General features: G+C 32.8%; 3 protein-coding genes across 4 annotated transcripts; all 3 read right to left on the bottom strand.

Annotated features, from left to right (window-relative positions):
* Nucleotides 1-21: 21 nt before the first annotated feature.
* On the bottom strand, nt 22-7,074 carry LOC134259490 (uncharacterized). 2 transcript variants are annotated; one of them, XR_009990368.1, is made up of 2 exons: nt 1,641-1,768; nt 22-561 (listed from the first exon to the last, which is right to left on the bottom strand). XR_009990368.1 is itself a non-coding variant. In XM_062742068.1 (2 exons), exons 1-2 carry the CDS (start codon nt 7,025-7,027, stop codon nt 181-183), a joined length of 384 nt encoding a protein of 127 aa, XP_062598052.1. In that variant the 5' UTR covers nt 7,028-7,074; the 3' UTR covers nt 22-180. The 2 variants fall into 2 exon arrangements, 1 of the variants encoding a protein (XP_062598052.1); XM_062742068.1 differs by lacking the exon at nt 1,641-1,768 and adding an exon at nt 7,025-7,074.
* A 3,758-nt stretch (nt 7,075-10,832) lies between these two features.
* LOC134259491 (uncharacterized) lies at nt 10,833-12,673 on the bottom strand. The gene is made up of 2 exons (XM_062742069.1): nt 12,534-12,673; nt 10,833-11,347 (listed from the first exon to the last, which is right to left on the bottom strand). The coding sequence occupies exons 1-2, from the start codon at nt 12,540-12,542 to the stop codon at nt 10,958-10,960; spliced, it is 399 nt and encodes a 132-aa protein (XP_062598053.1). The 5' UTR covers nt 12,543-12,673; the 3' UTR covers nt 10,833-10,957.
* Nucleotides 12,674-15,613: 2,940 nt separating this feature from the next.
* On the bottom strand, nt 15,614-16,768 carry LOC134259489 (uncharacterized; the record flags this gene model as incomplete). The annotated part of the gene is made up of 2 exons (XM_062742067.1): nt 15,614-15,986; nt 16,637-16,768. Coding segments are annotated over 2 exons (505 nt in total), but the record flags the coding sequence as incomplete, so codon positions are not given.
* Nucleotides 16,769-18,103: the final 1,335 nt, after the last annotated feature.

The following is an 18,103-nucleotide window of genomic DNA, read 5'->3' on the forward strand; positions in this document are numbered from 1 at the left end:
ATATAATATCACATTGCAATTCCCCAACAATAAAAAATACTTAGAAAACCTACATTTTTTTATATAGTTTTTTTTTTACTAAAAATTATCTTTATCAAATCAATGTAATTCAAAAACAAAGAAGTCGTAGCTCATGTAAACTGAGTTCCTCTACAATATGTTCTACATATTTCTTCACTCTTATAGTTCTGTTATGCATTCTGGTCGAATTTTGCCGACAACTAAAACTTCCTCAGCCCATGACGCAAAATTTCTTCCTTTCTCGTTGTCTTTCTGAAAATATGCGTCCACGGTTTCTGGATCTGTCAAATCGATGATTTCAATAATCTCTGGGTCTCCTTCATCGATATCAATTTGTACAATCCTTATCGACGATGCCCACGTTTTAGCAACAAATCTTTGAATTGCTGATTCTGACTTGCAGCATGAAATAAATCGTGATTCAGATCCTCCAGATCCATAGGTCACGTGGTCTTCTACAGTGACGTGAGAAAGAGGGTCTTTCGGATAGAGGCCTACACTTGGATCTTCACCCGGTCTTAAAAGTCTGTACAGAACGACCTGTTACCAATAATTGAGAGTTTACAAAATACAACAAGATTTGTGAAACACTCATGCCCAGTCATGGCAGCTTATGCATCTTTTATAGAAAGAATGACAATGAAGTGTCTCTCTTTTTTATCAAAAATTAGAATAAGACGAGATATACAATGGCACTAAGTTAAAAGACCCTGTGAAGGTCTCAAGATCCCTCTCTACACTGCACACTAAAGAGTTCTGATTCTAAGGTATTTTTCTGCAGTTAGAGTAATCTGCCCTTAAATCTAACTTCTAAAAAATAGAAAATCACAAATATATTAATCGATTTGTAATTAATCCAAATATTCTTAACATTTTAAAAGACGAAGATAAATTAACTGAACGTGTTATTTACATTTATTTTCTCTACTGAAGTAATTAACAGTGATTTCTAGTCACTGACACTATGTTGTCTTTGAACATTTTTCCCGGTGGTAAATGCCACGCACCATATAGTGAAAATTAAATAAATAAGCACAATATTAAGTCCTTTGTACAATATAATTTATTTTTCTCAATGTCCAAAAAAAATTTGCACTTGTATAGAGAGGGTCCTTAAATTCTTTAATTCTATTTACTGATATAGAAAGAGTTACAGATAGAGATGAGTACCCCAGATATTATAGAAAGAATTTCTGCCAAGGAAAATATCGGTTCGATCGAAATGGAAAAAAGGAGATGTTTAATAAATACTATTCAAAAATATTTAGTGCAAAATTCATCTAATTGCAATTACATGTAGTGGTATAAGACATGTTGCACATAAGTAAAGCTACCCCAAGTGCTACGGGCATATGTACATACAGTAGAAAAATGGAACTCACAATATACACCCCTACATTTCAACCAGGGGTATAATAGAAATATGGTAAATGAAAAAAAACTATAACGATTGTTAATATGGCTTAGATGTTGAAAATTCACAAGCAAGCAATGTCTCATCCCACCCCTTTTTACGTTTTTCTATTATGTATCAAGTATATCCTGCCAATTCCAATAGATGATTAAAAGATCGAATTTTAGTACTAGCAATACAATTTATAATATGATTTAAAACTCACCATTTTCTTTCAGATGTTCTCAGACTAAAATTAAAATGAAATTTAGTTTCGTTTTTCTATTTCATTCGTGGAAATACTAAATTAGCATTGATTTTTATTATACGTAACAACTCGGAACAGTTCGGCCATTTCAGACGGTATGTGCTAATCTCGGGCATAGACTGGAGTTCCTGTCTCATTCGTACGAAACGACTGTATATCGAAGAGACTAGACAGGCAAGCCAGTCTAATCTCGGGTAAAGAGCAAAATTTAAAAATGAGTGGGTTAAAAAATTCAATCCCAGATTTAAAAATATTGCATTGAATAAATAAAATTTGATAACGTGTCATTTTTCGTAAAAACAGTACGACATTTTTTCGTTGTAATTTAAGATACAGATTTTAGCCAATCAAAATCTTCGTGCTGGATCAGCACATACCGTTTCATGGTTTAGTCGGACTTTCCAATCGGCGGGCAGAGTTTTGACGCTGTTTACGGATTTAAATGAAAACAGAGAGATGCGTGCCATATATGGTTGTGTAGGTAGATTATCGTTGAAGACACTGGTAATAAAAAGTTTGCCAGTGCATTTCATCTGAAAGTGTAAATGAGTGCGTTTCTGAGGAGGGGGTACTGAGTGTAATTCGGAGTTGGATACCTTGTGTTATTATTATTATTATGTATTGGTTAAAAATGTATTACCGAAACAAGTGCCTGTGGACCTAAGGTAGGGTTCTCGTCAGGTTGTAAAAATCTGTAATACATTTCCTATAGGACGGATTGGATGATTAAGATATTTTATGAAACACTACGCACACATTTCACAATTGATGCTTACAAAAATGCAAAAGTTAAACCACTTGAAATGTTCCAATCTTTCAACAGAAATATCATTTATAATTTCATCGATGCATATTGTAATTCATCCTTAATAGAAGTGATATTTTAAGATTTACATACCAATATTCTCTCAAGAAAAGTCTAAAAGAAAGTATTTTCTAAAAATAGAAATGCATCCCATCATCAACATTAACCAGAAATGTTAAACAAACATTCTCCAAATTCTTGACACTCACAATTAATTTTTGAAATTTCTTATTGATGATATCCCAGATAGCATGACTATGTTGGGCCAACATATGTAAAAGGTTGTATGGTTGGCGTTGGGGGAACAACCTTGGGCCAACATTGGACCAATGTTACCAAGTCAACCTTCTTGACCATGACAAAATTCCTATGTTGGCCCAACGTTGGTCCAACGTAAGCAACTTCCATTCAGTTTAGTTCCCAAGGAAGGAAGGACCCTGGTGTTGGTCCAACGTTGGACCAATGTTTATAATACACCCTTAAAGAAAAGTGTATTTACAAGTTGGTAGTAGTATGTTGGCCCCAACGTTGGCCCTATGTTTGTACATACCTTAAAGAAGGTGCTTTATCAAGTTGGAGATGTTGGCTGAACGTTGGCCCATTGTTAGTAATGCACCCTTAAAAACGTCAAGTTGGTAGATATCAATGTTGGCTCAATGTTTGTTCATTGTTTGTAATACACCCTTTAAGAAAGTGCCTTATGAAGTTCAAGTAGTATGTTGGCCCAACGTTGGCCCGATGTTTCTAATACACCCTTAAAGAACGTGTCCTATCCAGTTGGAGAATATATGTTGGCTCAACATTGACAATGATTGTAATACACACCAAGTATTATTTTGTTTAAGTGTTTAAAAGATGGGATATTTATATAGGGCCAACGTAGGCCCAATTATTAAACTGCCAATTAATTGATGGTGTCAGTTTTATAATTAGCTGCTGAGCTTTACGTTGGGACAATGTGATCACCTAAGTGCAAAGTTAAAATGTTAAGAGCACTTTCTATATGTAAACAAGAGCAGTCATTAGATGACTGCATGGACATAGATACTAAGATCACATTTTTACTTTGCCAACGTTGTCCCAACACCAAAGAGTGCTATTTTATGAAATTGTATATTTATATTTGTAATAAACAAGATACAGAATATTGTTGGCCCAATCTTACATTATGGTTGTATTATCTCTGTTGGGTTGCCTCATTGGGCCAACAATGGGCCCAACATTGAATATCGATAGCTGGTAATGTATAATGGTGCGCTAATGCTTGGCTAACTGTTCGCATCATATCATAATATTATTATCATGAGAGAAAATATTTGTTTGGGGATTGGCATCGGCCCAACGTTGGCCCAATATATGAAGCTGACTGAGCATCACGGGAAGACAACAACCGGGCTACTTGTATATATCCGCGCCATTTTTAATCTGACACGAGCGAGCGTAATGAGACTGATACCTTGCATATCTGCAACCACTTTGTAAGTATTTATAATATGTTTGCCTCGGCACAGCTGAATTAATGTTTAGTTTTTAAACAATATCATGTACAAATCTGCGCAAAGCAGACACGGGGAAGTGCAGAGGCCAGGTGCTGTTGGGTCAACACTGTACCCCAGATGGCATGATAACATTGGGCCAACGTTTGGCCAATGTAATCGGTTACATGGGGCCAATGTTGGCAAATGACATTGACCCAATTTAAGTTTGCTCATCGGCCAAATGTTGGCCCGATGTGTTGGGCCAACGTTGGCCCAGTGTAAGTGTTATTACCAGATATTGGCCCAACGTGGCGCAAACATGGCCCAATAAATGCGACATTGTTTGACCAACGTCAATAGGAACATTGGGCCGATGTTGGCAAATGACGTGGGTCCAGTGTCATTTTGCCTTTCTAGGCCCAAAGTTCGCGCCGATATTTGGACCAACATTGGGCCAATGTGTATAAACATTTAATTGTTACAAATCTGTATACTGTGAAATCACTAATTTTCGTGAGGGTTTAATTTTCGTTGTTTTCGTGGTATGAAGAGACCCACATTTATGTCCACCATGAAATGTAAATTTCCATATGCACAACTACTTATAAGTTCTTCACCCAAGAAATCAAATCCCCTGATCAGCATTTTTTCCTCAAACCACGAAAATTTGACCCCACGAAAATGTGTGATTTTACCGTATTAACAAATCTGATCGTCTCTACAATCAAAAATAAATCTACAACCAATCCTACTTGAAAGTACAAGCTAGCTCAAAATGAATTTACAAGGCTTGTTAAAATTCTTATAATTTATCAAAACAAAATAAATTATCAGTGATGAAATGTTTTGTTTTTATACAAGAAAAATAAAGTATAAAATAACAAATGTGTTTTGATACAGTTAAAACAATAAATAATTTGCTCCCTATTTAAATTGAAATTTGTGTCTAGTAAAATACATTTCCGAAGTCTACCACTTAATTTACTTATATACACTTAACGTCGAGTACATGATCAAACATTTTGAAAATGTTGAACTTGCTGAAGTTAAAACTAAATTTATTCAGTACTAAACATAAATTGGGTTCTTTCAACTAAAATTTGTTCAGTGTAACGACTTTTCTATACATGTATTTTATATGGGGCAACATTGAATCAAAATCGTTGTGATGATGATGATGATCAAGCGTAGAAATGTTATGCATAAATGCCTTCATCATGCAAGCTAATCACTTAATCACACCATGAAACAAAAAAGACGGTTATTCCTTAATTGACAACTTAAACATATAGTGATATACTTGTAAATTTAATCGTATGTTTACTCTTTACTGAGAAAAGTAACAAATGTATTAAGTACCAAATACTACAATTTTAGTGCTACTAGAGATTCTAAAAAGACATTCAGAACACAATCAAAGAATGGCTAAGGTATGCCAAGGACAGGGATGGGGGAAGAAGAAACGGACAGAGAAGAAAAGAAGGGGGAGGAGGAGACTCGGGAGAGAGAAGAGAAGACTTGAGAGAGGGATCAGATGGAAAGTGGCAGTGCCTAGCTTTTTTTCTGTTATATACTGTGACAAACCTGTAGTTCTATCCTTTTTTGTGTCTGTTTGTCGGTTACAAACACGATGCAGATACCAGAAACATTTTTTGTGTAAGTAAACAAAATGACGGGATTCATTGTAGTATTATTTTAAGAACAGGGGGGCTTTGTTTATTTGTTGGACCTGCTTATTGATACCTGTAATTTACTGAACTTGTGCATAAATTTACATCAGAGAGAGAGAGAGAGAGTATACAGTCATGTAACCCTACATGTATCGCTTGAAGTGGGCATCAACTTTTGTTTCTTTATTAATGTTTTCTTCATGCCCTGAGCAATAAAATACTAGTATGTTATAATTTAATTTTATATTTTGATTTCTTTTTCCTCAGTTTTTTAATTAATGCTATGAGACATATATTGAGAATATGTATTAAACTATTAATCTAGCATATATAGATATTATTAAAGGGCTTTTACTATTAAACTGTTCTACAAAACTAGTATAACCTTAATATATGTATTTGTTTGTCAATTTTGAGAACAAATGGCCAACCAGTGAAGAGCAAATGAGTTGTCATGATGGAGAGCCAATAAGATACAAACCAACGTTGGCCCAAAAATGATGTTTGCCTAATATTGAAAGAATAAGTGGCCCAACAATGGCTCAATAATATCCGTTCGTTGGTCCAGCAATAAGCCAACAAGTTGGTCTGATTAAGGGCCGATGAGCAAATTACCGTTGGCCCAACATTAATTGCTTACAATGGCCCAAATGTACAAAAATGACGTTTGCCCAACATTGAAAAAATACATTGGCCCGACAGTGGCCCAATATTAACTGTTACATTGGCCCAACAATAAGCCAACAAGTTGGTTTGATTAAGGGCCGATGAGCAAATTACCGTTGGCCCAACATTAACTGCTTACAATGGCCCAATTGTACAAAAATGACGTTTGCCCAATATTGAAATAATACATTAGCCCAACAGTGGCCCAATATTAACTGTTACATTGGCCCAACAATAAGCCAACAAGTTGGTTTGATTAAGGGCCGATGAGCAAATTACCGATGGTCCAATGTTGAATACAAACGGTGGCCCAACATAAGGAGCATTGTTGGCCCAACAAAGGTCCAATAACATCCTGCTATCTGGGATGAAATATTTGTAACTGTACAATGTGCTTAGATCTTTCCTGATTTAAAAAATACACACACAAAAGTACGAAATACAAATAAATCTTAAGTTATGGTCTTTTTCTTTTTCTATTAAACTTTTCTACAAGTGTAATTATACTAAATTCTCATCGTTTCTCAATCCATGTCATTTGTAATGACATTTGCTTGACGAATTTTTTTACAGGAGGGGACAAAGTTTATAATGATTTCTTCGTTCACATAAAAAACATGTCCATTTTCTTCTTTTGTCATTGATTCTTCATTATAAGATAAATAAAATAAAGCATATTTCAATAGTGATAAAGTGATTAATATTTGAATTGATATAACTCACCATTTTTATTCAACTGCGTTTGGTTACTGTTAGCGGCTGAATAACTTCTATTTAAAATAGAAATAAGTCTTTACCTATCCTTCTATTTTTAGAATTGGGGAATTTCAATTTAATATGGCGCTTATCTTAGAGATGGGTCATAAAGCGAAACAAAGAGTAGTTTTTTTCTTCAGAAAATAAATAAATGTCGAACTGCTGAAGAAAACTTAGAATAATGTGAGACAGGAAAAAGAGGGGTTCATATATAACACGTACATTGCTTTAAAAAAAACAGCAAAGAAATCTTAACTTATGGCCCTGTCTTTTTTTATTAAACTCTTTTACAAATTCAATTATATTAAACTCTCATCGTTCGTTTCTCAATCACCGTCATTCATAATGACATTTCCTTGACGAAGTTGTTTGTAAAGGCAGGAAGGAAAATAGCGTTTTTAATATGAACCCCAACTATATGATAAATTGTTGTCTTCTTTTCTTTGATGAAATTATTTTTTGTTTCTCTTTCATTTTGAATTCGAGGAAAATGCATCAGGCAAGTCATTCCACAGTTGTACTGTTGATGTAAGGAAACTTTCCTTGTATGATTTAGTTCTAATATGAGGAATTTTAATTCTGCATCATTACTTCTAAGGTTATAGGAATGATTTAATGGACGATAAGGTTCGATCAATTATACAAATATTGTATATACAAAATGCTCCACCAAAGGCAAAATTTTGATTAATGTCCAAATAATTTCACATTGAATTTTACATTGAAGTCTTTGGGCAGTGCATGTTTTATCAGATATTGTAAAAAGTAATTTGAATTTCAAACAAATCTCTTGGTGAAAATATGCATAAACTCCCTCTTTACTAAATTATGAAATAAAATGAATTATTTACCGCAGAGATTTTTAGAAATCAAAAATTTTCTTATTTTCATCGAGGGCAGATAACTCTTCAAAATCTTTCAATGTGCAAAGTGACGTTCTCCTTACCTTGTGAATTTGGTTCATGTCACTTATATCGTTATCTAGTAATCCGTTTTTAAGTAGTTTAAAATTATTTAAATTCGTTCAAAATCCCTTCATTATACATCGAATACCTTAATTAAGCTTTCTACAAGTTCAATTATACTTAAATAGCGTCTTTTCTCAATCCATGTCTTTGTAATAACATTTCTTCGACCAATGAATTTGATTGTTTGTAAAGGCCTGAGGGGGAGAAGGTGATATGAGTCCCAACTACAGTTTGACTATATTTTTTTAATGTCGAAAATTCCTAAAATAGGATAATAAATTATAAACACACCTCATCATACTTGTTTAGCCGCGTAAACACTGTTTCTGAAATTAAATACAAGAAAATTTTGGCTTCGTTTTCATTTTGTCATTAGTGTAAAATGTCTTTTTTGAAAAGGTTTGGAGAGAAAATATTCAACCAATCTATTTGTTTTAAAAATTACATGTTTATATCATTATTATCCATCAAAACTGGATGAATGACATATCTATTTAATACAGGTACATTTTACAACACACATACCGTAAATCTGGAAATTTTTGCTGTAGATAAATTTTTAGCAAATTTGCGAGTTCATTGCATTCGCAAAAATATTTTTCTTAAAAATAAATTACCAATAAGAAAATGTAAACAAAGCAGTGGAAATTCGCAAAATTTTGAAACGTAAAAATTAATCAACACCATTTTGACCCGAATTCGCAAAATAAAATCGACGTAAAAATTTCCAGATTTACGGTATAAATTTCTATAAAGCATTATAACTTGTAAATTACCTTAAGAATACACTAATTGACTCTTAGTACAAATGGATTAATCATGAATATTTCTTTCTTTTAATTTTCATCAACACCAGGTACCTCTTCATAATTAAAATAAACATAATATGATAAAAAAAAAACATCCATTCCTACTTACATACAGCTGTCTTTTAGCGCAGCAATTCTTCTACAGCTTCTGCGCATGTCTGAATATCTTTCGTCGATCTATTTTTTATTTGTTCTTTGTGCTTGCAAAACAGTTATCGTGCAGAATTTATAATCTTTATAAGATTACATTATTTGTTGTAAAGCTTTACCACCTTCAACAGGTTGTTTTTATAGTGGGATGTACCAAGCTCTTCTCAGGCTACATAAACATGATAAAGGCTTTCGGAAGAGGTTTCTATGACTGTTACTATGTAGATACATAAAACGTTTATATTAAATGAAATTGAAACCTGTTTCTAGGTTAACCTCTAGGATTCAATGGGACTATATCAGTAATGCATTTTCTTGCATTGACAATTTAATCTATATTCAATTTTATCATTTTAATACCCGAAATAAAAAGATAAAAAAGAATAGTACTCAATCATCATTGTTGTTCCCAGCTTCCACTGAAAGTGTTGATATTAATTTCGGTTTGTCTGTCAGTCTTTCTAGCTGCCTGTCTTTAACTCTCATTTCCGCAAGATAGCTTGAGAAGCCTTTGAGAGTTTGCAATAAATTATACATACCAAACCCCTATGGCCTAAAGAAGACCCCATTGAATATTGATTTTTAATGGTCAAAAGTCTACGTCATCGAATTATTAATTCTTTCTATTTTAACACTCTCATTTCCTATTGATATCTCGAAAAGCATTTGAGCTTTGCAGTGCAATTTTATTCTACAAATACCCATGTCCTAAGGAAATTCCGATACCTATTGATTGTTTAGAAAAGACTAAATTAGACACCCAATATGTTATGCAAAAGTTCTTTTAAAAAAATAAGCAATGTATAATGTTATTTCGTTTTTCATTTTTCATTCGTGGATTAAATATTTGTTAAGGAAATGAAAATAAAAAGTATCAAATTTTTTATTGAGTTTATTATATATTTATTAATGGTTTGGTATTCAATACATAACCCAAATATTAATTGATCCACCTGAATATTATTACAAATTTTCCACTGACAAGATAATAATCTGTGTCCCCGCCTAAGGATAAAGAATGCACATTTTCAATTGCATGCATTGGGTTTTTTTTTCAACATTTTTATAATAAGTTATAAAAGTTGCTTCCTTACAAACAAGATGAATAAACTATAAATCAGAGAATATAATAAAGTTAAAATCACATTGCAATTCACCAACAATAAAAATACTAAGAAAAACATACAAGTATATATTATAATAGCTTTTAGCTAAGAATTCTTTTTATCAAATCAATGTGATGTAAACTGAGTTTCTCTTTAATATGTTCTACATTTATCTTCACTGGTATAGTTTTAATATGCATTCTGGTCGAATTGTGCTGACAACTAAAACCTCCTCGGCCCCTGACACAAAATTTCTTCCTCTCTCGTTGTCTTTCTCAAAATATGTGTCCACGGTTTCCGGATCTGTCAGATCGATGATTTCAATAATCCCTGGGTCTCCTTCATTAATATCAATTTGTACAATCCTTATCAGAAATGTGCACGTATAAGCAACAAATCTTCGAATTGCTGAATATGACTAGCAGCACGAAATAATCATAAAACAATATAGCATTGTACAAAGCATGTACGTACATCAAAGTTTAATAAGAACACTAGCTAAATAGTATAAGGATTAAAATTAACATTGCACGTGTGTTCATTATATAATTAATTAAAATAATATTTATTTCTACATGCATGTACATGTATTTTAGTACATTGACCATATAATCATCAGTATTTTGCACATTTTTACAAAGTATTATATGACAGATTAATTTAAATGAAAATAATCATTATTTCCATTCGTTTAAAACGTTTATATTGTGCTATAAAAATTGTGTCATAATTGTTTTGTCACTTGCAAAAACTAAATACAAATGATTATTTCATAATTTGGTTACAACACATTGCAAATCGAAACATGACAAAAAGTATGGCAAATCTTCTATAACATTCGTGCCAAATTTTGCATGTAAGTCGGCTTTACAAGGGTAAAACCATGATGTCGGAAAGGCAATCTGGAGGAACGTGGTCCAGGATCAACACCTCCTGAAAACGGTTTACATAATTTATTGCTCTTTGGTTGTGTGGGAAATAAAGCAGTTGATTATTTGGATCCGTCAAATCTATTGTTTGGATTGTTGGATATTTTATGGTTATCTGTACAATCCTTTTTGGACTTGTATACGTATTAGCAGCAAAATCTCTGACTGCATCCCATGTCTTGCAACAGGAAATGTATCGCGAAGCGTATCCCGCTTGTGATCTATTAGTCACATGATCTTCGACACTGATGACGTCAGAAAATTGGTTTTTCGCAAAGAGGCCTAAAGTAGGATCCTCATCAGGTCGCAATAATCTGTAAAACATTTCCTAAAGGAAAGATTGGACATAATTAAGAGATTTTATTCAACATTATATAGACATTTCACAATGAATGCTTACAAAAGCTGAAAAATTTAAAGAAATTGAAATGTACCAATCCAAAGGAAATTATAATTAACAAAGACTTATTGTAGTTTATCTGTTGAATAAGATTGATATTTTCACATATATCGAGAAAATTCTCAAAGAAAATACTTTCTGAAAATAGCTATAGCAAGAGTTCGTAAAAGATCACAATATCAACCAAATGAAACAAACATTTCTTCAAATTCTTAACACTCACAGTTAATTTTTGATTTCCTAATTGATAATATGAAATATTTATAACTGCACAATGTGCTTAGGACTTTTCTGAGTTAAAAAATCAGAACATTAAAGAAGTTAGAAAACTGCGAGAGGATCTACATAATAGGAATGAAGTTCTGAGCTCAATAAAGTTGACTATGGTATGACTTGATTTCTATACATTCTCACTTTCTTACATTATCTTCATGCATCAGAGTATAGAATTTTTAAAGGTTGAAGACATTGATGCCCTTTACGAAGCTCTTTGGACATTGTTGAAGGAATAATCAGATGTAAATTTTAAAAACTAATCCTGCATTGCAGAACTATAGTTTCGGAAACTCATTGAATCTGGATAAATGCCTTTATGTTCTTGACACTGAAATTCTTAATAAACTGCATCTAAATCCAATGATAAAATACAGAATACAACAATTGTACAGAAATTTTGAAAGTTTACCAGTTAATGTTTCTGCTAATGTCCAAATTGAGATTGATAAATGTTTAAAAGCCAATATGGAAAACTCGGATACGTATATGGAATTACGAGAGAGAGAGAGAGAGGATGTTTTATTTTCAATAGATGTCAATTGCAAACTAACAACTAAGCTGGATGAACATTATGAATTCATATTTTCTCTAACTAAATTAGTTATTCTTAATCACCTGTATATGGTGTTTTTGTCTCTATACTTAATTTTCATGCGGGACCATATTCTTTATTTTTAATTTTTCTACCGGGTCAAACTACTAACAAATAAGTTAGTTTAACATAATTTCAATAATTTAGTTTTCAATAGGGATTTCCCATTTTCTAAGATCCTTATGAAAGAAGAAATTATTGTCATAATATAATTTTTTAACCAGATCTCTAATATTAAATACTCACCGTTGTCATTTAGCTGGCGTAAATAATAATTTTGATTAAATTTGATTGCTTTTATAAGCTTTCGTTATCATAAGGAGTCACAACATTTTTGTGTACATAAAAGCAGACTTTAATCTGATAGCTAATGTAAATAACACAAATTCTGAAAATGAAATGGGAATGTTCCTTTCTGGAAAAAAAAAGAAGCATCTTGGTTTCTTTTTTATTTTCGTTCTCAGATGAGAGTTTCAGTTTTGTTTTCAGATGATTTGTTATGAAAATTAGAATAGCGAATATTTTACATACATATATTACTACATGTATATATTTCATCATTAACTAATTTTATTCCTTCATATAAATAGATATACTAATAATTAAATTTTGGTAAATAAATCAATGCCGGAAACAAGTATATATGTTTTTGTTTGTTTTTGTTAATTTAAGGAACTGTTACGTTTCAATAAACATCAGGTTTTCATGTTTTTTCATTGTTTTCCTTAATAGACTGTTTCTCCTCTCTTCTCCTCTTTTGCAATTGTTTCTGTTCTTAAAATTTTTGTTTTGTGTTTCTCAAAGCTCTCCCTTTTCTCCCTGTATTATTGCTGAGCTTGTGAGAAGCCGTTGAGGTCACCTTTCAGGCTTTTCCCGACGATTAAACAGCAGCAACAGGATTGAAAATCTGGTGGATTTCAGAGTTCCACAATGACCTCTGACTCCACCTTAATTTGGACAATTTCAATTGGTCCCATGTAAAGAAGAGTTAACAAATGTTCTGGGTTTTCGATTTCTGTATACCTGTTTGTGTCGTCTGATCAAATTTCCACTCCTGCTTCTGTGGATAAAACAGCAGTTACTGGGACGGGATATTCCTAAAATTCCGCGTCCACATCGGAAGTCGGAAAAATGCTGTCACTGACCGCGAGGGAAATAAAATGTGACGATACAGAGTGTATCTCAGCAGTCACAGAAACTGTATTTTTGTTTGTTGACTCGGAAAGATTAAGGGAGTTGTGACATAATTTTGTGGGATCTTATAAGCAGTACTTGGCAAATAAGCACTTTCTAGAAGAGTTTATGGGTCAAACGGGTACATTCTGCATGTCCGAAAACCACTCACTATATTTTTCGAAGCAATTTCTTCTATCCATTCCTTTTTAAAAAGGGAGGGGAATTCCACTTGTTGATGAGATGCGAGGCGTATTTGAAATTAAAAGAGAAATTGTTGTCTGTCTTGTTGAAAGGTCCAAATACGGACCTGCCCAACAGCTGGAGAAAAAAGGTTGTATATAGAGGCAGTGTAAGAACTTAAATTTCTTCATGTTCTGCAAGTTCCAATAAACCAAGCATTTCAGGAGATCCATGCCTATCAAGGATGAGGAGTTCGGGACATTATTCGTCCTGCATTTGGGAAGAAATACATTAATTATACAACATTGCCCAACTCCTTATCCATCTAAGCACAATCATCGGAAGTCCACATGCTATTTTCTGGGACTTCCGTTGTGTTGTTTCCAAAAGACGACTTTTTGTTTTGCCTTCGACGACTGGCATGAATGGCATCTGTTCGCCAGAACCAATTACATTTGCCAAAACTGTAATGGTGCTGCAGTTAGTGCTCATTCGACCCACAATGTACTCCAGTACTAGTCTACATTAACAGGGGAATGTTCTGATTGCTTTCGTGGGCGTTCCAATTTTTTCTTTAGTGTTTTTTTTTTTTGTTCTTTTTAATTATGTTATGAATGCTTCAATGTGTATGAGGTGGATGTACCATTAAATACCCACAATATTTAATTGCAAAAGTACAGCATAGTAAAGAGCTCACATCATATAATGAGCAAGAAACTTTTCAAATTGAAAAAAATCATAGAAAATAATGCAAAAGATACCTTATTTTCTTGAAATAACCATAACACTTAATACAAAATCGCAACATAATGAAGAAACCAAAGCATATACTTATAACCTGACCTGATCATTATGAAATAATTATGAATTAATCACAGTACATAATGAAAAACTATGCACCTCAACATAATGAGGACCTTTTCCAAAAGGAGGCTATATAGTGTTTTCACTCTCAATAGTTTTTTTTAATCGAAAGTTATCATACAGTTTATAAAACATCAATCTTAATATACGTGTGCTTTTATTTAGCAGAGGTTACTATGTTTGAATTGTTTATGTTTGAATTGTTTAATCAGTCATATACTGATTTTTTTTTTAATGGTTGAATAAACTTGCTTTTTTATTTTAACTTTTAATTTAACTATCAACAAAACAAATAATGAAATTATTTCAAAATTATCAACCGATCTTTTTTTCAAGGATTTCCGATGAAAAGATTTACAAACATGAAGTAAATGCAAAATGAAGAATTGTTTAAAGTTGAAAATACCGGTATCAGCATTTTCTATCATGATATATCGATAAATACCAGGTTAAATTACACATTTTTTACACATTAACGTAAATATGTTCCATTCTTATAACCATTTCAATGTAATTCTAATGGTAATGGTACTAAAATATCCAACATACATGTAAGTTTTTAATACAATCTTTTTACTAGTATTTAAAAAATTAAATTCGAGAAATCTAAAATATAGAGCTACAAAATACAAGTATATATAGTTGGATATGGATTACAGAAATATTGTTTAAAATTTACACTATCAGTGAAATTACAAAAAAAAATCATAGTCAAAATAAGATATATAAAAAAGTATGTTCTTTCAGCTTAAAGTATTTCAAAAACGTGTGTTTTGAATATCACAGAAATACAGTAATAAAAATACATGAAAAAGATAAAATCAGCAATAACAAATCAAAATAATAAAGTAGTGATGTATACAATGTACAGTCAACAATAAGAAAATATCACATTGAATATAAAAATTTGTGAAATGTTAATAACCTACATGAATATACTAGTATAAGAAAACAAAATAAAGTAAAACACAATTACAATTCAAAAATTACTAAAATAATATTAAACATATTTTCTATTTAAGAGTTTTTAATCAAATAAATGTGATTCCTAAACAAAGCTGATCAAGTAAATTATGTTCCACTTATATAAAAATCGACATATTACTTTATTCCAAAATTTCAAAAATGCACTCTGGAGGAATTCTACCGACAACTAATACTTCCTCTGCCCAAGAGGCAAAATTCCTCCCTCTTTCGTTGTCTTTATTGAAATAAACGTCCACGATTTTTGGATCTGTCAGATCAATTATTTCAATTATTCCCGGATCAAGTTCGTCGATATCAATTTGTACAATCCTTACTGGATAAGTCCAGGTGTTAGCCACGAATCTTTCAATTGCTGAATATGATTTACAACACGAAATAAATCGTGAGGCCGGTCCACGAGATCCATGTGTCACGTGCTCTTCTACAGTGACGTCAGAAGAAGGGTCTTTCGCAGAGAGGCCTCTGCTAGGATCCTCGTTGGGTCGTAACAATCTGTACAGAATTACCTTTTATATTCTTTGTGACAAGACATTTCTTTGGGTACTAACAGATTTTGATCTCTTGATCTGAAAGTGTGACTTGCATTTGAGAAACTACAGTATACTGGGGGTACCATACAGGGATATCAGCGTTTCACAAACACATAATGTTTCTAAGCAGTAATGGGGACTGTAATTGCTCTTTGAAATACATGTTTTCTTGTCCCTCATTTTAAAACAATGTTATGTTAAAATGCTACAATAAAGACACATCTATCATTACAGTATATAACAGGGGGATTTTAGATGTTTGGATGGACAACTTTTTAAGGAATATTTCATATTATGTGCACTTATCTTTTTCTTTACTTAATATAGTCACGGATTATGTTCTAAATGGATAAATAAAATTGATAAAAGACTCCCAATTAAAAAAAAAATGATTGTGTTAAACATAATATATTATACCTTACCATAGAAAAAAGAATGCATTTTTAATTTTAGTGTCATATTTTTAAATGATAATTAAACATTGGATGTTATAAGTTTGTTTGAACACATGTTACGAATTGTTCATCCAAGTCACTTTTAAATTCGCCATGTTATGTGTAGGCATGAAACCAGATTTTTTCAAGAGTCAAAATATTTGAATGACATCCCCACAAGGCAATAACGGCTCTATAGCGCCGACCCATGCTAGCCATCAGTCGTGCAAGGCTAGCCTGCGGGATCTGCTGCCATTCCTCCTGCAACGCTGCCTGAAGTCCTGTCAAGTTTGGGGAAGTGTCGGAGAAGCTGAAATGCGTCGTTAGAAAATGCCCTATGCATGTTCAATTGGGTTAAGATTTGGAGAACAACTTGGCCAATTAAGACGCTTAATTGTTTCACTTACAAATTATTCGTTTACGATACGGACTCTATGAGTATCTACGGTGTGTCTAACAATAATAGGATTAAGAATCTCATCCCGGTATTTCAAACCTACCAGGTAGCCTTCAATAATCTGGATATTAGTTTTGCCTGCCAAATTTATCACAGAACTTCCATTTAATCTGTCATGTTAAGAAATGAAAAAATTGCATATCTTAATTTTCCTCTTTGCTCTCCAAACAGGTTTTTTGCCATTGAAGTCAAAACAATGTGGGGACTCGTCTGAGAAGAGACCAGGAACGCCAATGACGTTATTATTTTGTTAGCATTTTGTTGCCCTTGTAGTCGATTTCTGCAATACTCTAATTTTAATACAGGATGTACGACTGGTCGCTAAACCTTGAGAGATTTGCTTCATGAAGTCTGTTTCGAAATGTTTGAGTAGAAATCCGTCTACCCTTCGTTCTCTGAAGCTCAGTATTAAGCTAAAGCCCTTTGGAAGCCGTGCCCGTTTGCAACATTGGGGAAGTAAGGGGCCTCGTGGACTGTCTTACACCTTGGACGTCTCGAATTAACCCTTCATTGACAATTTCATGCCTGTAAATTTTATTTCCATAAAGGTTTACTACTTTCTGCAACATGGCGTTGCGTTTTGCCAGCTTCTAGAGTCCCTATTGTCCTGGAACATTCGTCCATGCTATATGCCTCGTCATAGTGTCTTATCATCAGTTCTGGCCAGATATATTGAAACTTTCTTGTGTTCACTAAAGATACTTCTAAGTATGCTCCCATTTTTTCACTTACTTTTTTAACACGACGTACATTCTTAAGCAATTTGCCGCAAAACTCATCAAACACGTGTTACTCAAGTATAACATCGTGTGAATGACACATTTTTAAACTGACATCTTATTGTCACATAAATTCAGGAGTGGAAATATCTTTTTATGTTAAAATGTGATCCCTTATTATTTTTTTTCCAATTTGCTGTATATTTGTTGATAGGCCTGATATCCAAAATTCACAAATTTCGACAGCTCAATCACCAGAATAAATTAGGAGCAAAGTCTTCTCCCTCTTTTATGATATATTAGTGTTCGTTCACATTGAATAAATTCAAACACTCCCATCTTTGGCGGATCTTTAGAGAGTGTTTGGGGTTCTCCTGAATTGTCAGAATTTTCAATTACCTGGAAACCCTTCATCAAAAGGAAACATGATTTCTTCTTCAAAATGGGATGAGATTATCGACTAAGGAAA

This window comes from Saccostrea cucullata, unplaced genomic scaffold, assembly GCF_032062105.1.
Source record: "Saccostrea cucullata isolate Sc308-1 unplaced genomic scaffold, CSIRO_AGI_Scuc_v1 ctg13060, whole genome shotgun sequence".
Classification (NCBI taxonomy): Eukaryota; Metazoa; Mollusca; class Bivalvia; order Ostreida; family Ostreidae; genus Saccostrea; species Saccostrea cuccullata.